A 25,741-nucleotide genomic window follows, 5' to 3' on the forward strand; every position below is an offset into this window, starting at 1 on the left:
AAAGCTCAATTATGAGCTTGTTTTTATCTCTGGTGTGCAAATAAGTATTCAAGGACATGATCGTGCAAGACATGATGTGAAGTCAGTCACTCAGAAGCAACACACTATTTGTAAAGGTGCAGAAAGGAAATACATCAGTTATCAAATCTGGCAACATACACAATCCTCCCACAGGTTGTATAACCTTGCCCCTGTTGGTTTGTTTGTCTGTTTGCTGTGAACAGCTTGGAGCCCACAATTTTTCATATATCGTTAGGAAATGTTTTTTTTTTTTACTAAATATTCATATCATGATAGGCAAGAACTGATTCAATTTTCAAAATCAAAATCAGGAAAAATCCCAATCTTTAACATTAACAAAATTTTCAAAAATTCATAACTGTCAAAAAGATCAAATTTCTTTCATGTTTGACAGCTTTATGTAGGATGGTATCCTTTATCAACTGACAAAGTTGATGTGAATCTGATTTAGATTACAGATTTTGTGGCCATTTAAATTTAACATTGAAAATCCCATTTAATGTATATTTTACATTATATCTTAATCAAACATGCTCCAATCACTCTCATATTTGAAGGTGATGTGCAGACTGGCACTCACAATCACCTGACAAAGTTTGATCTAGATCTGATAAGGATTGTGCATTTTGTAGCCAATTACATTTAACATTTAAAACCCCATTTAGTGAATATTTTACATTGTATCTTGATCAAACATGCTCCAATCACTCTCATATTTGGTAATGATGTGCAGACTGGCACTCACTATCACCTGGCAAAGTTTGATCTAGATCTGATCTGGATTGTGGATTTTGTGGCCAATTACATTTAACATTTAAAACCCCATTTAGTGAATATTTTACATTGTATCTTGACAAACATGCTCCAATCACTCTCATATTTGGCAATGATGTGCAGACTGGCATTTACTATCACCTGATTAAGTTTGATGTAGATCTGATCTGGATTGTGGATTTTGTGGCCAATTACATTTAACAAACCCCATTTAGTGAATATTTTACATTGTATCTTAACCAAACATGCCCCAATCACTCCCATAGTTGGTAATGATCTGCAGACTGGCACTCACTATCACCTGGCAAAGTTTGATCCTGATTGTGGATTTTGTGGACATTTGAATTTAATATCGAAAATCCCTTTTGGTGTACATTTTACATTATATCTCAATCAAAAGTGCCTCAATCACTCATTTTTCTGTTATTGGTTTACCTACACTGCCAAAATTGGCTAGAGGTTCCAATTTTGCCAGTTTGCCTGTCTTCCAGTAGTTGGACAACAAGTGCCAAAAAAGCAATGGCAAATTTTACAAAGCAAAGATAACCAATGTTCTGTGAAAATTATCTGAAAAAGAATTCAGACACAGAAAAAGTAAAAAAAAACAAAACCCTGACAACACCACAATGAAACTAAGTGCATGAACTAAATACATACTCCTAACATTTGATCACATCTAATGTAGTTTATGAAAATCCACTTCAAACAGGACTTTGACCTTGAAAAGTTTTTCCAAGGTAAAATTATGCGGAATTGTAAACTAGTGTTGTTGTGATGTTTGCACTCTACGAGCGCAATGCTCTAGTTTTTCCTCTTTTCAGTGACGACAATAAGCATGGGCTTTTCAGAATAAATTCTTATTAATGTCAGCAGTAATATAATGTCATCTGATAAATTTATACAGTATCTGTCAGCTGGGAGTCATCAGTAATACATAGAGTAGATCCAACAATACATACATTCTAATTTCAGACATGATGCTTTTTAAACCATATGAAACCTGCTATACAACAGTATAGTTAATGAAGAAGAGGTGAGTAAAATATACAACTTCAAAAAAAAATCATAATAATAATTTCATCCCATTTGTATTTTGAGGTTAAAATGTTCAGGAGTTAAAAATGACATGATGAGGTCAGTACTGAGCACGTGTTGTACTTCCGTGTGTTGAGCCTCTTGTGGTTTATGTTCCAGCGTGAGAGAGGAGTCTCAGTAGTTGCACTCAAAAGGTCAGTGTGCACGAGTTAAAAATGTGCATTTGTGGACTTAAAAACCTGCACAACCAATAAAGCAAAAGTTGCGATGTTGCTCAGCAGCTTGTAGTCGGCCGCTCAGAGGAGCATCTGCTGTGCACATGAGGTCACATTAGAAAGCAAAAACGTAACACTTTTTGTCGCAGTTTTCTACATCCTCCAGCGTGTGTGTTCGATCACTTCTGAGGACGTCACCGGGGGGAAAAGCAGCAATGTATCCTCAAACGTTTGTCGTTTTCTCACGTGCTTGAACCCAGTCATAAAGAGTGGAAAAATATCCCCATATAAAAGAGACAAAGGTGTGGTGACGTCTTGCTCCAGGCTTTTTCCCCACACACAGTAGAGTCCACGCTGGGCCCATCACGAGTTAACAACGCACATGAAGGGGCTTGGTTTTAATACACACGTTCAGAGGGAGCTTAATTAAAGTTATGATGGCTTGTCTGCAGCACGGCCTGCGCTCGCTCTTTAGGCTTTTCTTCTTCCTGTCCCCTCGTGGCCTGGAATACAACAACCTCTTTGGCCTCCTTCTTCTGGTTTCTTGCTTCGAATAGCAACCTGCATCAAACAAAATCAAAATGGAAAAAGTTTAACAATCTATTACATCAGTTTTCTCCAACAGAGGGTAAAATATAATGGACACTTCATTCTCCAGGGGCCCTATCTTGCAGATGGTGCACAGTAGCGCAGTGTAAGCATCATTTCTGTTTACCGACTGGCGCAGTTGTCATTTTGATGCCTCCCACGTTGTGTAACTACCAAATGTATTTGAACTGATTCCTGGCCACCTCATTTATCAACTGTTCATACACAGATTTCTATGTAAACTGTGTACCGTTTAAATCACACTGGAACAAAGTCAGTCACACTTTTTCTGATCTTTGTACAACGCAACATTCAGATATGCCTAATTTATGCAGGCTTATATTCATCCTCATCACTCAAACTAAACGTAAGTGAAAACACAAATTAAAAATGAAATAAAAGTAAAAAGTAATTAAAAAAATACAGAACGTTTTTTGAGAACTCTGGTATTTACCATATTTTTTTTACACTGGTTTACTCGTATTTCCTCCCCAAAGTTTTCAGGCAGAGAAAACTAATTCAGGCCCAGCTACAGTAGAAGCCATCTGCGCCTGATGGAACATGGAGCAGATCAGGCAGATGGTGATGGAGGTGTTGCAGAAACAAGACAGTCAACAGCTTCACTTCATGGAGATGTTGCTCCTGCAAATGGTCTGTTCATGTGCTTTGATGGAGATCCATTTCTTTTCCAGAAAACCTTTTACTTCAGTCATTTCCTGCACAAGGTTCCAGCGTACACCCTTCTTAAAAGCAAAGAGGGTAACAATGTGATTGGTTTAATTCATATTACGCCCAAATTATGCACCCTTTTAAATTGTAAAGTGGAGTTGGACACGCCCCAAATACAGTTGGTCATCAAGATAGAGCCCCAAGTCTTTTTTGATTCTTCACTGGGAAATAAGTTGATCAACAAACCTGTTTTTGATTATCCTCTGCACAATGGCTTCTGTTGTGAGGTTGTTCACACTGTCAACCATATGCAGGATCCCTTTCCTTCTAGGCTCCTGCATATAAAAAGTACAAAGCAAAACAACAACAGCAAAGCAAAAAAACAAACAAACAAACAAACAAACAAACAAAAAAAAAACAGGTAACTCAGAAGAGTGTTAATGACTTTAGTCCATATTTTAGCACAGTGGTTCTGAAACTTAATATAAAAGTGGTAATAAAAATAATAACATATTTATATAGGAGTTTCCAGGACATTGTTCCAACCTGCTGCACAAAATCATTACAATAGAAATGGCATATTACACACACGCACACAGTTATATGCAAAAGTTTGGGTACCCCTGAATTTTCATGATTTTCCTTTATAAATCAACGGTTGTCTGGATCAGAAGTTTCAGTTAAATATATCACATACCAAATGAACACACTGATATTTGAGAAGAGAAATGAAGTTTCTAGTATTTGCAGAAAGTGTGCAATAATTATTTAAACAAAATTGGGCAGGTGCATAAATTTGGGCACCCTTGTCATTTTATTGATCTGAATACATTTAGCACAAATTATTGGAACACAAAATTGGTTTGGTAATCTCATTGACCCTTCAACTCCTTACACAGATGAATCCAATCATGAGAAAGGGGATTTAAGGTGGCCATTTGCAAATGTTTCCCCTCTTTGCATCTCTTCTAATGATTAGCAACATGGGAGCCTCTAAACAACTCTCAAATGACCTGAAAACAAAGATTGTTCAACATCATGGTTTAGGGAAGGATACAAAAAGCAACCTCAGAGATTTCAGCTGTCAGTTTCCACTGTGAGGAACATAGTGAGGAAATGGAAATAGGAAATGGAGTGGCAGGCCAAGAAAAATCTTATAAGCTGAAGCGAAGAATTGTGAGGACAGTCAGTCAACTCACAGACCTGCTCCAAAGACCTACAATATGATCTTGCTGCAGATAGTGTCTTTGTGCATCGTTCAACTATACAGCGCACTTTGCACAAGGAGACACTATATGATGTTGTAATGCAGAGGAAGCCTTTTCTGCGTACACACCACGAACTCAGTTAATTGAGGTATGCTAAAGCACATCTGGACATACCAACTTCATTTTGGAATAAGGTCCTGTGGACTGATGAAATTTCTGATCCAAACAACCAATGAAGGACAATCATGGAAATCATCAGGGGTGTCCAAACCTTCACATACAACTGTGTGTGTGTGTGTGTGTGTATACACACACACACATATATATAAAACCAATATAGCAGACAGATGAATTGATTTTAACCATGTTTTAAAAATAAAGACAAAAGAAACAAGAACAAACAAAGATTTCTGATGTCCACCAATCTGGATCATCTCCAAAATTATTTGGGCATGGAAGACTCCATGACCTAATAACTATGTGGTGGAAATTTGGTGAGAATCCGTGAAACAGTTTTGACGTAATCTTTCAAAGGCCATATAAAGGGAAATCTTGATTCAGAATCCGGATTTGGATCACCTCCGAAATTTAATGGAGTCTTCCTTGGTGTAATATCTATCTGTGGTGCAAATTTCATAGAAATCAGTGCAGTAGCTTGTAATCTTGCTAACAGACAGACAGACCGACAGACAAATAAATAATTGCCGATGATTTTATTAAGTCCTTGGCAGATGTAACAAATAACACCAAATGTTCACGAAAATAAATTATTCATGTCTGAAAAGGAGAAAGAAATGTGTACTTATCAAGTCTTGCCCCTCTCTTTGCACATTTAAAAAGGATTGTTGATGAAATTCAATCAGTTTGGAGGACACCATGTGTCCAATAAGACAGCCTTAACTTTCTTTCAGCCCCAAGCGGTTTGTGGGTATTTTTTTTTTATTTTTATTTTTTTTGCTTGTTTGCTCGAGTCATATTTTTTATTCAGGCTATTTTTTTCTCTGCACCTGCAAGTCCTGCACCTCTATGGAAAAACTATTTTACTGAATTCTGCTTTAACCGTTTTTAAGAAATTTTGCTAAAATAGCACTTTGTGTCACTACTAAACATTATTTCCTGAAGATGCCCCCTCACAAGAGTTTCACGATTTAAAAACGTCTTACGGCATAAGGGTCGGGTCCGTCCCTGTATGGATATATTTCCGTCTTTCCGTGGCATACGAGATCCACCTGCAGACACACGTTCGTGTTATTTTTTTTTTTTTTTTGTCAGTAATAAGACAGTGGTAACTGTTCTGCTTGTGTTCACCTTGAAATGCTCCAGCAAATCTTTAGTGATTGCAAACGGTGCACCAATCACCACCTCTGACACGTACTGTGACGAAAGCACACAAAACTTGTTCAGTTTGCTCATGAATTTTTAAAAGGTCAAATGATTACAAATAAAAGAGGATACACACTCGACATGCCAGGACGCTGAGGGTTCTCTCATGAACGTTCATGATGGGGTAATTTTTGCCTTTGTATCGGTTCACCTCCTGAAAAGCATAAAGAAAAGTGAATAGAAATGTCCAGTAAAGTGTTAACCCAAGAGTCAGGAACAAGACCCACCTGATCAAAATGTAGTCCTACGATAATATATGGTTTTTCGACAAGCTTATGTACTTCTTCCAAGAAGTCCACATGGCCAACATCTGACAGGAAGCAAGTGAAGGCTTCAGAATAGCTGATTTTGTGCTTACGTTAGTCAGTGAAAGGATGTGCGAATACCTACTGCAACCCCAAACAGGAAAAAGTTGGGTTGATATAGAAAATGCAAAAAAAAAAATATATATATATATATATATATGTATAAGTCATGACTGGCCTGTTGCTTAGCAATAGGCCAGTCATAGGTGGACATACATATGTACATACCCACATACATATGTCTGCCCACCTATGACTGGCCTGTTGCCTAGCAACAGGAACTGCTGCAACCCCACTTCACACACACAACCCCCACATATAACTCCTTACCCTAACTCCCTCCCCCTCCCCACACACATACACACACTAGCCCTGAACCCCCACATACAAATACTTAAAAAAAAAAAAAAAAAAATTAGCTACTGTTGTTAACTAGATAAATGTGTTGACCCTTGAGCTGAGTGAGAAAGATGATGGCTTTAATAAAAAAAAAAACTTCCCCACACTAGATGCGTTTCAAACCATGCTATATGAGGAGACTAGTGAGGGAAGCCACCAAAATTCCCTTGATAGCTCTGCCAGAATTGTAGGTTTTTGTGGGTGTGAGCGGAGAAACTGGGCATTGCGCAACATTCACAGCTTCATGTTGGAGAAGGAATGTAAAACAGGAAAACAGATCAAATCTAAGCTAGGGTTTCTTATGTGCCTTGTGGCAAACTGCAGCTGAAGCTTCGTGTGTTCTTTTCAAGAATAATCCTCCTCCATACCACTTCATCATGAAGCTATGTAACTGGTGTTGCAACCAACAAAAGTTGCACTATCTAGTTTCCCCAACCAGAACCACAGAGGCCTCTTTCCAGTATGGTCACTTAGTTTTTGAGAATTGCCTACTTGACACAGATTTACTACACAGTACAAGATGACTTGGAAATGTTCATGCATTCATCCTCTGACTTGGTTCAAGAAAACTGGCTGTAAAAGTGATGACTTTATCCCTATATTTAGAATAAATTGCCCCATGCCAACTTTTTTTTTTTGGAATGCGTTGCAGGCCTTAAATGCATGAATAGATGTATATTAACAAATGAAATGAAGCTGACCACACAAAACATGAATACTCTGGGTTCATACACTGTCTGCAATAAAACAGAAGTCAAAGAAAATATAAGGATCATTGTTTCATCCCAACCTTTCCAGTTTTTTTTTTTTTATTATAATTATTTATTTGGAACTCTGCCTGCATTCTGACTGTAGAATATTTCCAAAAACTGATTCTCCTATTAGGTCGGCAAAAAGATACGGAAGAGGTCAAAGGCTCCTGCCACGTAGATGATGGTGTCTCCAGGCTGAGGCTCCTGTCCAGATGCAAACTGGATGATCTTCTGAGAAGTCTGCAGGAACTGAGACAGCCCCATCCAGGGACTGTGGCCCTTATTGGCAAAGTACATCAACATAAACATCATCAACTACAGCGTTTTGAACAGATGACACTTCTGCTGCATCAGCTCCACCTAGTGGTGAATAGACAGTGTTGCCAAATTTGGATGGAGGGACATGAAAAGTCAAAAGCTGGCCCACAAATCTTTGGTTCCTTTATTCAACCTGTGCCAGATTCACAGCTTTATTCAGTCTTAAGTTTGGTGTGACTGGATACTCTTGTCAGAATCTCAGAACTCCGAGTTACATTCTCCGTCCTGGAACAGAGGTGCCATTCATGGCTCCACTGGCAAAGCCCACATCTTAACTACAAGACACCAAAGGCTTCGCTTTAATAAAAGCTGACCTTTGGCCAACATGGCAACGTCTGCTAAGGATTTGAAAAGTTTGGGAAAAAAGCTGCACAAAACCGGAAAAACTACGGATTTGGTGTTGGGAATACTGCTTGTTTGAAACGTACCTTTCCAAAATTGTCTGTGTGCTGCTGATAGTCTGAACTATCCTGAAGAGAACAACAAGCAAATTAGACACAATGGAAAGTGAACACATTAAATTTGTTAAAAGACATGCCTCAGCCAAAAAACAAACAATGTGCCAGATCTGGAATCTCAACCCGGAATAACACCAGAATGCATGGCAGTCAGCACTGTAGTGCATGCACCCACTAATTTCCATCGAGATATGTATATGCTAGAGCTGAAACAACTAATCGAGTTAATCAATTAAAATCGATTATTAAAATAGTTGTCATCTAATTTAGTCATCGATTAGTTGCTAAATAACTGTTTTACCGCAAATGTTTCATTCTTCCATATGATCAACCGAGCTTTGCTTTGAATCTTGAACAAATGAAGGAGTGGTTCGAGCTGCTGCTTCGTTGGTTTCATTTGTTTTATTTTGCTTTATTTTAATTTTTCCCCACTAAAACCCTAAAGAGCATATGTCTGTGAGGAATATTGACCTTTTTATGTTAAACTGACCTGTTATGGTTTTCTGAAACAGTTGATAGATATTTTATGCTAACGCCGATGCTAATGCATTAACATAGCATGTCTATGGCATTTTCAATGTTAAAGTTAGCATTAAGATGCTGGCATTTCAGCATGTTTGTGCATTTGTTTTCTGTATAATAATTAATGGCTCAGCGTTTGATGTTGTGTATTACAAATTCAATTTTTTTTAATTTATTTTTATTTATATATTAATAATAACTAATAATGCTACAATACAATTTTAGAGAAAGAGACACGAGTCACATGTGTCACTGTGAAATGACCACAGTTTACAAGTTATACAGAGAATGTTGCACATATAATGAGTCAGGCTACAGTTTTTGATTTAGGTTTTATGGTTAACTGGTTATGCTAATTGCTCATTTGCAGCAACAAAAATACTTTTTTTCACCATATATTTTATAACATTTATATGCTTCAGTGTTGTTTTATGGCAACTCAGCACTTTGATAAAGCAATGCCATTTGAAATAATTATTTTTGTTCTTTATTATAAACTGTTTTATTCTTTATTATTTTATATTTCAACAGCCAAGGGACATTTGACGATTTGTTGATTTTCAAGTATTTTAGGTTTTCAAATAATGTTCTGTTGTTAAATAAAGTGATGGAAGGAGAGAAAAATTGTTTTCCTGGCACATTTTTTAAAAAATTCCCCGCTAATCCGATTAATCGAGTCGAAACCCCATCAGATTCATCGATGATCCAAATAATTGTTTGTTGCAGCCCTAGTATATGCTGTGTGAATTATTGAATTTTTTTGAAGATGACAGCAGTTGTATGTCCAGTCGAGTCTTCTGTTGTTCTCTTTAAAACCTGGCCACGTCTACGTAGAAAAAGGGTGAGTAAACCAATGGGTCAGTACCAGCCAACAAACACTAAACGCTCCCTGAGTTGAATTTTTTTCATTTTTCCGCAAGTATTTATTTTTATTTTGTTTAATGGTTGTCTTCAGCTTGGTTGTGTGCACAACTAGGGAAGGGAATATGTACATCATAAACCAATTTTATACAAGGGTCATCTGAGTACTGCACTGTTTAAATATGCAAATATACTGTGCACCACTTTTACCTGACCACACCTTGGGTGCACAATTGAGTGCAACGTGTACTTGAGATTTAAAAAGCATGGCCGCTGGGCTTGAAAACCACAACACAACACACTGGATGTACATTAGGGTGCATCAAAAATATGACGGTTGGAAATCTAACGTTTACCTATGCTTAATTTTTTATATTGGTATGTGAAATATTATGGAAATCCACGCATGTTTAGAGGTCCCACCAAATACAACAAATTATGCTCAAAAATCCAGACAATGTATAATATTGGGTATTTGGAGTGTGTGTTTACATTGTGTATATAATATATCACAATTTCTATTATCAAACTGCCAAAAAGTTGCCGTTTTTAATGAGTAATTGCAATTTAAATTTCTGATTTCAACTTTAATCATATAAAGCCTGATTTAAACACACAATACATCCAATTTTTTTAGACCAAGCTTATGTTCTGAAAGCTTCAGAATGTTCACTACAATATTTTCTATTCTTAAGAAAATTGTTTGGCCGTCCAAATTTCCCCAAATATACAAGTGGCTGGTGGGACCTCTAAATATTGAGCAAATGTAATAATATTTGGTTTGGATATATGAGAAGAGCAAGAGTAAAAAATTAGACAGGGTAAAGGAACATTCTACAATTAAAACAAAAAAATTATTTTGCATAATAACGTAATGCACCCTAATGTACATGACCTTGGTTGTGTACATTGATGCAGACAGAGAGTAAGTCCTATGCAGGCCCTGAGACCTACTGTGCTGGTGCTCATGTTCAGAAATTGTTGCGTGAAAAGGCTCGCAGGCTTGATGGGATGCCAGTCCAGCCTATAGGATGATAGTCCAGGTCCCATTCCGAAGGGATTCCAAAGGGTTACTTGCCCAACCAAGGCTGGTTCTCATTTACAGCTGGGTGGACTGGGATAATGCAGATGAGGTGTCTTGTTCATGGACACAGAGAGGTAGCATGACTGGGAATCAAACCCAGGTCTACATACTATAGGTTGCTTAACTCTATACACTTTATATTTATTATAGACATCTTCAACAATGCCGAAATATGCCATTTTTGGCATTTAAGTAAATTTGTCATGAAATAATGTATTGACCTCACACAGGTTGGAATGTGGGTTTGGACTGCTGGTTGTGCCTTGGCTGAGGTAAAAGCTCAACCAAGTGCCTCTAGTTACTTTTTTTTTTAAATAATTCTTCCATGGTGGAGGTATGTAATTTTGTACTCACGATGTTACTGTGGTGTGCTTTCGTCATCAGCAGCATTCTGCCAACCAGATCTGTGGTTGAAACCCCCTGGGTTCTCTTACACTCCCTGGAACAGCACAGTAAAGTTCACGTGTGAGAACCGTTACATCTGAAAGAACTTCCCTTCTTGACTGAACATTTCAAATGTGAATCTCACCTGTAACGTCCTGATTTCTTCACCTCTTCGTATGTATCCTTTCCATCCACTGTTAACGTTATATCATCTAAAAGGACATTTGTCCTGTTACATAAACCATTTAGAGAAAAAATGTAACTAATGAATTTATCATCTTTTCGCACCTGTCAAACAATTCATCATGAACAGTGCAGCAATTAACAGAATATTTACAGAGAAATCTGTAATTGGCACAAATAATCCTGAGACAATCTTGAAAAAGCAGGGTACCCACTTGATATTTCAATGAGCAGCCACGTAGGGGTTAATGAAGAATTACACAGGGGTCAAAATTTACAAATACTCCAATCATATTGAAAGGTAGACCACATTATGCGTCTGATCATGAAAATTCCAAAAAGGTATAGTTTGGATCATCTTTGAGTGAATGTTGTAAAGTTATGGGGTAAAAACAGCAAAAATGGTGACAAAGATTGGTTAGATCAGTGCTCTGATTTTGGTAAAAAAGTGATCTTGTCTTTTGTTCCTATTCATGATGCATTTTTTGACAGATGTGACTTATGCACTGGTGTGACTTAGGCCTATAGTCTAGAAACTACAGTACTCAAACAGTGCTTACTATTCCTCATACAAATACAAACAATTCACCACATCTGGATCTAGTGTAAATTACAGTTGTGGACCATGCAGGCCCTCCAGTTTTTAGAATTAAATGTGCATTATCCTTTAATTTGCTATCCCCAAATTATATGTGTGTGTGTGTGTGTGTGTGTGTGTGTATATCTATACACACACACACACACACACACACACACACACACACACACACACACACACACACACACACACACACACACACACACACACACACACACACACATACATACTCACAGTAGTGTTCAGAATAATAGTAGTGCTATGTGACTAAAAAGATTATTCCAGGTTTTGAGTATATTTCTTATTGTTACATGGGAAACAAGGTACCAGTAGATTCAGTAGATTCTCACAAATCCAACAAGACCAAGCATTCATGATATGCACACTCTTAAAGCTATGAAACTGGGCTATTAGTAAAAAAAAAAAAAAAGTAGAAAAGGGGTTGTTCACAATAATAGTAGCATCTGCTGTTGACGCTACAAACTCAAAACTATTATGTTCAAATTGCTTTTTTAGCAATCCTGTGAATCACTAAACTAGTATTTAGTTGTATAACCACAGTTTTTCATGATTTCTTCACATCTGCGAGGCATTAATTTTGTTGGTTTGGAACCAAGATTTTGCTCATTTACTAGTGTGCTTGGGGTCATTGTCTTGTTGAAACACCCATTTCAAGGGCATGTCCTCTTCAGTATAAGGCAACATGACCTCTTCAAGTATTTTGACATATCCAAACTGATCCATGATACCTGGTATGCGATATATAGGCCCAACACCATAGTAGGAGAAACATGCCCATATCATGATGCTTGCACCACCATGCTTCACTGTCTTCACTGTGAACTGTGGCTTGAATTCAGAGTTTGGGGGTCGTCTCACAAACTGTCTGCAGCCCTTGGACCCAAAAAGAACAATTTTACTCTCATCAGTCCACAAAATATTCCTCCATTTCTCTTTAGGCCAGTTGATGTGTTGTTTGGCAAATTGTAACCTCTTCTGCACATGTCTTTTATTTAACAGAGGGACTTTGCGGGGGATTCTTGCAAATAAATTAGCTTCACACAGGTGTCTTCTAACTGTCACAGCACTTACAGGTAACTCCAGACTGTTTATGATCATCCTGGAGCTGATCAATGGGTGAATGGGTGAGCCTTTGCCATTCTGGTTATTCCTCTATCCATTTTGATGGTTGTTTTCTGTTTTCTTCCACGTGTTTCTGTTTTTTTTGTCCATTTTAAAGCATTGGAGATCATTGTACATGAACAGCCTATAATTTTTTGCACCTGCGTGTAAGTTTTCCCCTCTCCAATCAACTTTTTAATCAAACTACGCTGTTCTTCTGAACAATGTCTTGAACGTCCCATTTTCCTCAGACTTTCAAAGACAAGAGCATGTTCAACAGGTGCTTCATCCTTAAATAGGGGACACCTGATTCACACCTGTTTGTTCGACAAAATTGACGAACTCACTGAATGAATGCCACACTACTATTATTGTGAACAACCCCTTTTCTACTTTTTTTTTTTTTACTAATAGCCCAGTTTCATAGCTTTAAGAGTGTGCATATCATGAATGCTTGGTCTTGTTGGATTTGTGAGAATGTACTGAATCTACTGGTACCTTGTTTCCCATGTAACAAAAACCTGGATTAATCTTTTTAGTCACATAGCACTACTATTATTCTGAACACTACTGTGTATATATATACTCAACAAAAATATAAACGCAACACTTTTGTTTTTGCTCCCATTTTGTATGAGATGAACTCAAAGATCTAAAACTTTTTCCACATACACAATATCACCATTTCCCTCAAATATTGTTCACAAACCAGTCGAAATCTGTGATAGTGAGCACTTCTCCTTCGCTGAGATAATCCATCCCACCTCACAGGTGTGCCATACCAAGATGCTGATTAGACACCATGATTAGTGCACAGGTGTGCCTTAGACTGTCCACAATAAAAGGCCACTCTGAAAGGTGCAGTTTTGTTTTATTGGGGGGATACCAGTCAGTATCTGGTGTGACCACCATTTGCCTCATGCAGTGCAACACATCTCCTTCGCATCATCCATGAAGAGAACACCTGGACAGTGTGAACTGGGATTCATCCATGAAGAGAACACCTCTCCAACGTGCCAAATGCCAGCGAATGTGAGCATTTGCCCACTCAAGTCGGTTACGACGACGGACTGAAGTCAGGTCGAGACCCCGATGAGGACGACGAGCATGCAGATGAGCTTCCCTGAGACAGTTTCTGACAGTTTGTGCAGAAATTCTTTGGTTATGCAAACCAATTGTTTCAGCAGCTGTCCGAGTGGCTGGTCTCAGATGATCTTGGAGGTGAACATGCTGGATGTGGAGGTCCTGGGCTGGTGTGGTTACACGTGGTCTGCGGTTGTGAGGCTGGTTGGATGTACTGCCAAACACTCTGAAACGCCTTTGGAGACGGCTTATGGTAGAGAAATGAACATTCAATACACGAGCAACAGCTCTGGTTGACATTCCTGCTGTCAGCATGCCAATTGCACGCTCCCTCAAATCTTGCGACATCTGTGGCATTGTGCTGTGTGATAAAACTGCACCTTTCAGAGTGGCCTTTTATTGTGGGCAGTCTAAGGCACACCTGTGCACTAATCATGGTGTCTAATCAGCATCTTGATATGGCACACCTGTGAGGTGGGATGGATTATCTCAGCAAAGGAGAAGTGCTCACTATCATAGATTTCGACTGGTTTGTGAACAATATTTGAGGGAAATGGTGATATTGTGTATGTGGAAAAAGGTTTAGATCTTTGAGTTCATCTCATACAAAATGGGAGCAAAACCAAAAGTGTTGTGTTCATATTTTTGTTGAGTGTGTATATATATATATATATATATATATACACACACGAGGTCTGTTAGAAAAGTATCGGACCTTTTTCTTTTTTATTTTATTTTTTGGATGATTCAGACGGCTTTCGGTGACGATCCTCTGGGCATCACACAGATTAAGGAGCGGTGTTGTGTGGGCCGCTGAAGAGGAGGTACTGCTGGCCCACCACCACTAGAGGGCGCCCTGCCTGGAGTGCGGGCTCCAGGCACCGGAGGGCGCTGCCGCCTTACGGGAGCAGCCAGGATGACAGCTGTCATCTATCACTGGAGACAGCTGATCCCAATCACTGAGGAGGTATATCAGCAGGACGGCATCTCCACCTCATTTGCCGAGATATCGCTCTACCAAGGAGGTAACGAACTCAGCCAGCCCTTCATCATTTGTGAAAGGAACGTATTTGATAAGTATCCTAGTTACTAGACAGTGTTGTTTTCTGATTAGAGGTGGAGGTGGTGTTTTCCACCCCACGTGTTGTTGGGTGCAGCCGCACCCATGTCTGACTGTGTCTGTTCCTCGCCAGCAGTACCGGATCCGACGAGCGGAGGCAGAGACCACCTGGGAGTTCGGGACTTGGCGGTTCCGGTATTCCCGGGGTTCGGTGGCAGAGGAAATCGGGTGGTTCCGGTTCGTCTTGGACAGACGTCTCCTATCATCGAGCCTGCCCACACGACACCGTTGGAATTTAACTTGAGACCGAAATTGTGATTTGTTGTATTTGTTGTGCGTGTTCACAACAGTAAAGCCTTGTTATTTGACTTTCTTCATTGTCCGTTCATTTGCGCCCCCTGTTGTGGGTCCGTGTACTGACACTTTCCCAACAGGATATCTCGGCCAACGTCATGGATCCTGAGGGGCGTCAACCGGCTGTTGAATGGCCAATGGAAGAACAGGACGCGCAGGCGTCCGCAGGAGGGGTAATCGGTGAGTTGCAGCGGATCCTCACCGCTTTCACGACTCGGTTAGATTTGATGACCGAGCAGAACGTCCTCCTGAACCGCAGGGTGGAGGCTCTCGCCGCGCAGGTGGAAGCGCGCCCTCCGGGCGCCGCTGCGGCTCTCCCTCCCATAGACCCTGTGCGTAACATAGACGTTCCACTGGTTGTTCAACGACCTCTCCCACCTTCCCCGGAAGCATACATAAGCCCCCCAGAGCCGTACGGAGGCTGTGTGGAGACGTGCGCGGATTTTCTGATGCAGTGCTCGCTCGTCTTCGCACAGCGTCCCGTCATGTACGCGACCGATGCTAGTAAAGTAGCTTATGTAATAAACCTGCTTCGCGGTGAGGAACGCGCTTGGGCTACAGCGCTCTGGGAGCAGAATTCACGGCTCCTTCTGACATACGATGGGTTTGTAAGGGAGCTCAGAACCGTGTTCGATCACCCTAATAGGGGCGAGACTGCTTCAACCGTGCTACTGTCAATGAGACAGGGGCGTCGGAGCGCAGCTGCCTATGCAGTCGACTTCCGCATTGCGGCTGCGAGGTACGGCTGGAATAGCACTGCCCTCCGCGCCGCCTTTGTAAACGGACTGTCTTTGGTTCTCAAGGAGCATCTGGTAGCTAAGGACGAACCGCGGGATTTAGATGGGCTCATCGATCTCGTCATACGGTTAGACAACCGGTTAGAAGAACGTCGGCTGGAACGAGACGAAGGGCGTGGCCGGGCACGCGCCGTCCCTCTCCCTTCCGGTTCCGACCGCGCTCCGCCCTCCCCACGCTCCACGGCCCCTGCGCTCCGTGGGGCCACAGCTCCCCCTGCTGACGAAGCTATGGACACGAGTAGGGCAACATTTAGGGCACCAGATGCACAGAGGAGACGGGCCCACGGAGCTTGTTTTGTTTGTGGTGCAATAGAGCACCATATGAGAGACTGCCCCGAGCGGTTAAACTCCAACGCCCGCCCCTAGAAACTGGGCTAGGGGTGGGCCGAGACATTCACGTGGGACACACCCACATTGCCACACGACTCCCAGTTACAATCCTTTATGAGGATGTAACCCTGAAGGCCCCAGCACTGGTGGACACGGGCTCTGAGGGGAATCTGCTGGACAGCAGATGGGCTAGGGAGATAGGGCTCCCTCTGGTGGCGCTTACCTCGCCTGTGCAGGTTCGGGCACTAGATGGCTCCCTACTCCCTCCGATCACGCATAAGACACCACCTGTAACTCTGGTGGTGTCGGGAAATCACCGAGAGGTGATCGAGTTTTTTGTGACTCAGGCCACCTCCCGTGTGGTTTTAGGATTTCCCTGGATGTTGAAGCACAATCCCCGGATTGATTGGCCGTCCGGGGTAGTGGTTCAGTGGAGCGAGACCTGCCATCGGGTGTGTTTAGGTTCCTCGGTTCCTCCCGGCTCCCAAGCTAAGGAGGAGGTCAGAGTCCCGCCCAATCTGGGGACGGTGCCAGTGGAGTACCACGACCTTGTCGACGTGTTCAGCAAGGATCTGGCGCTCACACTTCCCCCCCACCGTCCGTATGATTGTGCCATTGATTTGGTTCCGGGCAGTGAGTTTCCGTCCAGTAGGCTGTACAACCTCTCCCGGCCTGAGCGCGAATCAATGGAGACCTACATCCGGGACTCATTAGTTGCCGGGTTGATCCGGAATTCCACCTCCCCGATGGGCGCAGGTTTCTTTTTTGTGGGCAAAAAAGACGGCGGACTCCGTCCATGCATTGATTATAGGGGGCTGAACGAGATCACGGTTCGCAACCGATACCCGTTGCCCCTGTTGGATTCGGTGTTCACACCCCTGCATGGAGCCCAAATTTTCACCAAGCTCGATCTTAGAAACGCGTATCATCTGGTTCGGATCCGGAAGGGAGACGAGTGGAAAACGGCATTCAACACCCCCTTAGGTCACTTTGAGTACCTGGTCATGCCGTTCGGCCTCACAAACGCCCCGCGACGTTCCAAGCATTAGTTAATGATGTCTTGCGGGATTTACTGCACCGGTTCGTCTTCGTATATCTAGACGATATACTCATCTTTTCTCCGGATCCTGAGACTCATGTCCGGCATGTACGTCAGGTCCTGCAGCGGTTGTTGGAGAACCGGCTGTTTGTGAAGGGCGAGAAGTGTGAGTTCCACCGCACCTCTTTGTCCTTCCTGGGGTTCATCATCTCCTCCAACTCCGTCGCTCCTGATCCGGCCAAGGTTGCGGCGGTGAGAGACTGGCCCCAACCCACAAGCCGTAGGAAGTTGCAACAGTTCCTAGGCTTTGCTAATTTCTACAGGAGGTTCATTAAGGGCTACAGTCAGGTAGCTAGCCCCCTGACAGCCCTGACCTCACCAAAAGTCCCCTTCACCTGGTCGGATCGGTGCGATGCTGCATTCAAGGAGTTGAAACGGCGCTTCTCGTCTGCACCTGTTCTGGTGCAGCCCGATCCTAGTCGCCAGTTAGTGGTTGAAGTGGACGCCTCGGACTCAGGGATAGGAGCCGTGCTGTCCCAGAGCGGGAAGACCGATAAGGTCCTTCACCCGTGTGCCTATTTTTCCCGCAGGTTGACCCCAGCCGAACGGAACTATGACGTCGGCAATCGAGAGCTCCTTGCGGTGAAAGAGGCTCTTGAGGAGTGGAGACATCTGTTGGAGGGAACGTCCGTGCCATTCACGGTTTTCACTGACCACCGGAACCTGGAGTATATCAGGACCGCCAAGCGGCTGAATCCCAGGCAAGCCCGCTGGTCACTGTTCTTCGGCCGTTTTGATTTCCGGATCACCTACCGTCCCGGGACCAAAAATCAAAGATCGGATGCTTTGTCCCGGGTACATGAAGAAGAGGTCAAAACGGAGCCGTTGGATCCCCCGGATCCCATCATCCCGGAGTCCGCTATCGTGGCCGCCCTCACCTGGGACGTGGAGAAGACCGTCCGGGAGGCCCTGACACGAGACCCGGACCCCGGAACCGGACCGAAGAACAAACTTTACGTCCCACCAGAAGCCAGGGCTGCAGTTTTGGACTTTTGTCACGGTTCTAAGCTCTCCTGTCATCCTGGGGTGCGACGAACCATGGCAGTCGTCCGGCAGCGCTTCTGGTGGGCGTCCCTGGAGGCCGACGTCCGGGGTTACGTCCAGGCCTGTACCACCTGCGCCAGGGGCAAGGCTGACCACCGCAAGACATCGGGGTTGCTGCAGCCGCTGCCCGTGCCTCATCGCCCCTGGTCTCACATCGGCCTGGATTTTGTCACGGGTCTTCCGCCGTCCCAGGGAAACACTGTCATCCTCACGATAGTGGACCGATTCTCCAAGGCGGCCCACTTCGTGGCCCTCCCGAAGCTACCAACGGCCCAGGAGACAGCGGACCTCCTAGTCCACCACGTCGTCCGTCTGCATGGGATACCATCAGACATCGTCTCTGATCGCGGTCCCCAGTTCTCCTCGCATGTTTGGAGGAGCTTTTGCCGGGAGCTGGGGGCCACGGTCAGTCTCTCGTCCGGGTATCACCCCCAGACCAACGGACAAGCAGAACGGGCCAACCAGGAGATGGAGCAGACCCTACGCTGTGTGACAGCCACGCACCCGACGGCCTGGAGTACCCACCTGGCCTGGATCGAGTATGCCCACAATAGCCAAGTGTCATCAGCCACCGGCCTCTCCCCTTTCGAGGTGTGCTTGGGGTATCAACCCCCGTTGTTTCTGGTGGTTGAGGGGGAGGTCGGTGTGCCCTCGGTCCAGGCCCACCTACGGAAGTGCCGTCGGGTGTGGCGTGCCGCCCGTTCTGCTTTGTTGAGGGCCCGGACGAGGGCGAAGAACCATGCAGACCGGCGGCGGGCCCCAGCTCCCACGTATCGTCCTGGGCAGGAAGTGTGGTTGTCCACCAAGGACATTCCCCTTCAAGTGGACTCCCCAAAACTGCAAGAACGATACATCGGCCCATACAAAATACTCAAGATCATCAATCCCGCCGCAGTGAGGCTCCAGCTTCCGCGCCGCAGTGAGGCTCCAGCTTCCGGCCTCACTGCGGATTCATCCAGTATTCCACGTTTCCAGGATTAAACCCCATCACACCTCACCCCTCTGCACTCCGGGTCCGGCGCCACCTCCTGCCCGGATCATCGACGGAGGGCCGGCTTGGACCGTACGCCGGCTCCTCGACGTCCGACGGATGGGCCAGGGTTTTCAGTATCTGGTGGACTGGGAAGGGTACGGCCCCGAAGAACGCTCCTGGGTGAAGAAGGGCTTCATCCTGGACCCGGCCCTCCTGGCCGACTTCTACCGTCGCCACCCTGACAAACCCGGTCGTGCGCCAGGAGGCGCCCTTGAGGGGGGGGTCCTGTTGTGTGGGCCGCTGAAGAGGAGGTACTGCTGGCCCACCACCACTAGAGGGCGCCCTGCCTGGAGTGCGGGCTCCAGGCACCGGAGGGCGCTGCCGCCTTACGGGAGCAGCCAGGATGACAGCTGTCATCTATCACTGGAGACAGCTGATCCCAATCACTGAGGAGGTATATCAGCAGGACGGCATCTCCACCTCATTTGCCGAGATATCGCTCTACCAAGGAGGTAACAAACTCAGCCAGCCCTTCATCATTTGTGAAAGGAACGTATTTGGTAAGTATCCTAGTTACTAGACAGTGTTGTTTTCTGATTAGAGGTGGAGGTGGTGTTTTCCACCCCACGTGTTGTTGGGTGCAGCCGCACCCACGTCTGACTGTGTCTGTTCCTCGCCAGCAGTACCGGATCCGACGAGCGGAGGCAGAGACCACCTGGGAGTTCGGGACTTGGCGGTTCCGGTATTCCCGGGGTTCGGTGGCAGAGGAAATCGGGTGGTTCCGGTTCGTCTTGGACAGACGTCTCCTATCGTCGAGCCTGCCCACACAACACCGTTGGAATTTAACTTGAGACCGAAATTGTGATTTGTTGTATTTGTTGTGCGTGTTCACAACAGTAAAGCCTTGTTATTTGACTTTCTTCATTGTCCGTTCATTTGCGCCCCCTGTTGTGGGTCCGTGTACTGACACTTTCCCAACAAGCGGTACAACTGGTTTAAAGACGTCCGCACAACGGTGGAGAGCGAGCCACGCTCCGGTCGGCCATCAACATGCTGAAATGACCCGATCATTTCCAAAGTGAACGCTGTGGTGATGCGGGACCATCGTGTGACTATCCGAGAAATTGCGGAAGAGGTGGACATCAGCACTTTTTCGGTACATTCCACTGTGACAGAAGATTTGGCCATGAAAAGATTGTTGGTGAAATTCATGCTGCTGCTGACGGCGGCGCAAAAGCGCCTCCATGTTGGTCTCACAGGACATGCTGTGACATGCCCACCTCTTCCACAATTTCTCGGATAGTCACACGATTGAAAAGTCACCGAAAGCCGTCTGAATCATCCGAATGGTTTCCACCCGGCTGTTGCCCAGTTTCTGGCAAAATTTGATGCGGCGCTGTTCCAGTCGTTCCATCTTTTTCCTTGAAATGAAAATCCACCGAGCGCACTGCACACGTCCCACACAAAGGCTGCTTACCAGAAAATGATGCAATCGACAGGCGTGAAAAAGTTCACGCATGCGCACGAAGGTTCAAGGTTGGCTCATGCAAGCACATATGATTCAAATCCATCAGGTTTTTGCAAAAAAATAAAAAGGTCCGATACTTTTCTAACAGATCTCGTATATAAATAAATATGGCTGCATTTCCATCACGAATGTTTTCTCAATCAATGTACATGCTCATACTGCTTTACAGTGGTGCCTCACATTCTCTCTCACACACACATACGTCAGTGCTCAACTGCATCCTGACAGCAACTTGGGGTTTAACGACCTTGCCCATGTGCCCTTACTGATTTTCCTGTGTGATGGGGAACTGAGGATCCTCTAGTCTTAAGGTCACCTCTTTGACCTGTAGACCATCACCTATTATCACTCCCTCAAACCACTGAAGTGACACGGACATACACATTTAAATGTGATGTGCCATGCTGTAGTCATGGTTACCTCCATGCACACAGAAGTCACAGTTGTATCTGTTGAGGGTCTCCAGGGTAGTGACGTAAGGTGCTCCTTCCACCACCTCATCCACCCATTTTATGGCGCGAACCATCTTGATCCTTTCTTCCTGAGTGAAGACCGGAGGCCCTTTGTGCTTGGCAATTTCACCTCAGCAAACCAAGAGCAAAAATTACAACTTAAACAACAACAACGTTCATCCCCATAAACAGCACATAAAGTAGTGGGAGTGAAATCAGCTTCCGTTCTATTGTGATCAACTGTTTAACTGAAACTAAATACATCATTAGTGACAGTATTTGTACTGGAACTGAATGTGGTTATTTTGAGTTAGTACAGTGTCAGACTGACCCAGTACGGCGTGCCACTGTTTTACATCACTTGCGGAATCCATTAAATTATTGGTTGGATCTGCGTCCAGGGAAAGGCATCAGAGGGGTGATGCACACCCTGTCTGTGCACATAGTAAAGATGTGTTTTGAACTACAGCAACATTATCATGATGGTAAATTATTAGCTGATAAATATACAGTGCCTTTGAAAAGTATTCAGTCCCTTGGACATTTACACATTTCAAATTATTTATACCATTTTGACCACAAAAAGTAATTCAGGCTTCTCGGTATTAATATCTATAAAATTATCCTCCTTAGGGCCCTGTCCCACTGGGGAGAGGATTAATTGTGCATGAATTGAGTATACAAATTGCCGGCATTCGTTGTCGTCCGCAACAAAAACGGCCAAAAATGACAAATGTCCCAGTATGACTTACGGATATATTAATAATATATAGCGAATATATGATGAACATTCATGGTTATATAACGCATGTAGTGAGGAAACTGATCCGACACATTGAGATTATCACAGCAGTATTACGGGTGTATTATGAATGCACAGCGCACATCTTGCGTGTGCACGGCATCTGCATTGCGGTCATAAAAGAAGCGCACTCTGGCCTTTCGGCATCACTATTCACACCAACAATACAGCCTCTGGAGCATTTGCTGGACTTGGACAAGTTGATCATAGAGTGTTGTCATGTGAGGGTTAACTGTTCATGAGTTTGGGGAGCGGGAGGGGGGAAGCCGCTCGGGGTGTGAGACAGTATTTTTTTCTTTTTTTTTGATAAAATAAAAGTCCTGGATTGCAGCAGCTACGTCTTTGTGGATCTACACAGCCGGACCGGCACTGACTGGCAGGTATGTCGCTTTCTGCCACATATAATACTTTGGGTTTACATGACGTGTTTGTTATGGATTCATAGATTGTTCGCAAATCAGCTGCAAAGCAGATAAAAACGCTTTATTCGTGGCCAATCTGTATGCATTTGCTACAACATATTTTAGTTTGTGATGTGGACATGATGGGCATGCAATATATCTGTTTTACACACGGTCCCGGTCCGCTGCCAAGCTGCAAATCCCCGTCAGTTGCGGATATCAGCAGTTAACGGCAGATATACAGCGCATAGAGTGAGTATGTATTGTGTATGAATTGAGTATATATGGAGTATGTAAGGTGGATATTATCTGCATCCAGATTTTTGAAAAGCTCAAAAATCCTGGCTGCAGACATGCGTGCCTCTGCGGATGATCACGGGCGTGTTCGGATGACGGCCGACTCATACAGGCATGTTACACGGATATTGCGGATGTTTGGCGAATGTGGGCCAATTTGGTGCGCAATCCATACGCAAATCCTTCTAAACGCCAGTGGGACAGGGCCCTTAAACTCAAACTGGAAGCAAATCTGTACCACTAGACATAAACTAAATATCAATTAAAAATTAAATATCAAAGCCAAGCTGATGGGTTGCATATGTAATGGGGTCCTTTGGTGTAACACATGTAAATCATCAGTTTTATTGCCACTTTTCTTTAGACAAGTCATGGGGATGGATACATGTACATTTCCAAGTCACTGAATATGTGTTGGACGTAAGTTGCATCAATCTTCAAGAAATACAAACAGTATAGTACTATGTGGTAACTCTGTTTGGAGGAGGCAGTTCTCAAAAACTGACTGTCCAAGAAGGAGAAGATTTAGGAAAGCCACCAAAACACCCAGACAACCCAGAAGGGGAGGGGAGGATTTTCTTTAAAAGAAGACTTTAAAGTTCAGCTACAATTTGCCAGAAGGAGCACCAGAGATTCAAGCCTAGATTTGATCTGTTTTGTTAAAAGACTCCACTATGACACTATGTGTGATTTTGCAAAACTTGGGCAATGCACAATTTCTTCCATCACAGCCACAGAAGCCTATAACGTCTTCAGGATTGTCTGAGTGTTTTGGCGTCTTAGTTTCTGAGAACTGCCTCCTCCACACAGATTTACCATAGAGTACTCTACTGTTTGTACTTCATAATTGATGTCAATTAGGTCCAAAACATATTCAGTGACTTGGAAATGGAGAAGGGTTCCATGTGAACAGCAGTTGAACATGGGTCAGTTGGTCCTATGAGATGGGCGAACGCTGTTCAGAAGGGCGGGCGAATGGCCAACGTCACCCCCGGCCGATCAAAAGGGACTCAGGTTCAGATCCCCGAATCTGGAGTGGCAGAGAGGGGCACCGCGAGGTGGTGATGCAAGCGATGCCGAAGAAGCTGGCGGGAGCCCCGGCGAGAGTTCTCTTTTGTTTGTGAAGGGCAGGGTGCCCTGGAATGGGTTTGCCCCGAGAGAGGGGCCCGTGCCCTGGAAAGCGTTGCAGTTCTGGCGATGTCCGGTGAGCTCTCGCTTGCCCTTGAAAATCCAGGGGAGAGAGTGTAAATTTCATGCCAGGCCGAACCCATATACGCAGCAGGTCTCCAAGGAGAACAGTCTCTGACATGTTGGAACAAGGCGGGTCAGGTAAGTCAGCAAGTCAGATCCGTAACTTCGGGACAAGGATTGACTCTAAGGGCTGGGTCGGTTGGGCTGGGGTGAGAAGCGAGGCTGGGCTCGCACCAGGGCAGTCGCCCTGTCGCCCTCCACCCCTTCAATCTCCTTAGGTGGGCAGGGAGAGTTACCATGGGATAAAAAAAGCTTTTAATCTACCATCCCTGGTTCTCAAGACCAGGCACCTAAGTGGCTCTACTCTTCTTTTTTTGGTTATACTTTAGTATACACTAGTAGAGTTCTACCTTAGAACTGGTATGTATATTAGAAGATATACCTTACTGAATTTTCATGTATCCATCTCCTGACTTGTCTAAAGAAAACTGGTAATAAAACTGTTGATTTGCATGTGTTATACCAAAAGGGACCATTACTTATGCAAGAAATCATCTTGGCTTTTATATTTTTATTTATTTGAGATCAAGTTGTAGATATTTGGTTTTCAGTTTGAGCTGAAGGAGGATAATTTTATACATTTTATAATATAATATAATATATATAATATAAAATTTAAATATAGAGAAGCCCAAATTACTTTTTGTGTTCAAAATTGCATGAACAAATTAAAATGTGTAAAGGTCCAAGGAAGTGAATATTTTTTTCAAGGCAATGTAAACTTTGGAGCACCTTTCTAGCTTCACTCTGTTAGCGCAATTTAGCATAGCATTGCAAAATGACAGTATATTGTTAAAAAAAGGAAAAGGAAATACCTACTTTCTGCTTTGCTGAATAACATTTTTTCCCCTGTGGTTCATGTTTGTCAGCCATCTACAGCAGTAAATTAACCCCTTAACGCCCATCGTCGCATATATGCTACAATCTCTGACTCAAATATGCAACTTACCAAATTTACCTGTATGCCCGTTGTCGCAAATTTGCAACATACCATCATTATTATTATAACATTATAACATAAAGTCATTACCAGAATACCCAATATTACTATCTAGTTTTTGTGCAAAAGTGAAATTAATAATCTCAACATTATTTACCATCTACTTAAAGGCAAAAACACACACAAAACATTTTTTTATATACAGCTATATAAATTTGGGCGTTAAGGGGTTAAATAACTAGCTGCAGCAGGGTTGATGCACTATTGAGAGTTGGGAAGGCTGCACATCAGTGCCAACAAAAAGCTTCTGGATCATTTGATTACCCACAATTCTCTTCTCTGTGATGGCGAGAGAGTATACAAATGTGTAGCCATTTACAAGTAAAAATGGGCTGTTTCTGAGTGCCCCTCTAGTTTGAACTGTATTTGAGTGCTGAGTTGATTAGACAAA

General features: G+C 43.5%; 1 protein-coding gene across 2 annotated transcripts in view; it reads right to left on the minus strand.

Moving 5' to 3' along the window:
* Positions 1–2,244: 2,244 nt before the first annotated feature.
* The window catches only part of LOC117527692 (ethanolamine-phosphate cytidylyltransferase-like), a 70,849-nt gene continuing 47,352 nt past the window's right edge, over positions 2,245–25,741 (minus strand). Inside the window, exons 3-13 of one of the 2 annotated variants that reach the window (XM_034190148.1) lie at positions 21,568–21,729; positions 11,122–11,188; positions 10,947–11,031; positions 8,096–8,137; positions 7,499–7,631; positions 6,121–6,203; positions 5,970–6,047; positions 5,819–5,884; positions 5,674–5,739; positions 3,549–3,637; positions 2,245–2,606 (exon numbers count right to left, since the gene is read on the minus strand). In XM_034190148.1, the coding sequence (XP_034046039.1) occupies positions 2,468–2,606; positions 3,549–3,637; positions 5,674–5,739; positions 5,819–5,884; positions 5,970–6,047; positions 6,121–6,203; positions 7,499–7,631; positions 8,096–8,137; positions 10,947–11,031; positions 11,122–11,188; positions 21,568–21,729 (1,010 nt within the window). In that variant the 3' untranslated portion in view covers positions 2,245–2,467. Of the gene's footprint in view, positions 2,607–3,548; positions 3,638–5,673; positions 5,740–5,818; positions 5,885–5,969; positions 6,048–6,120; positions 6,204–7,498; positions 7,632–8,095; positions 8,138–10,946; positions 11,032–11,121; positions 11,189–21,567; positions 21,732–25,741 lie in introns of both variants that reach the window. The other variant, XM_034190149.1, reaches the window with a different exon arrangement.

The sequence above is a fragment of the Thalassophryne amazonica genome, chromosome 16, assembly GCF_902500255.1.
Source record: "Thalassophryne amazonica chromosome 16, fThaAma1.1, whole genome shotgun sequence".
NCBI lineage: Eukaryota > Metazoa > Chordata > Actinopteri > Batrachoidiformes > Batrachoididae > Thalassophryne > Thalassophryne amazonica.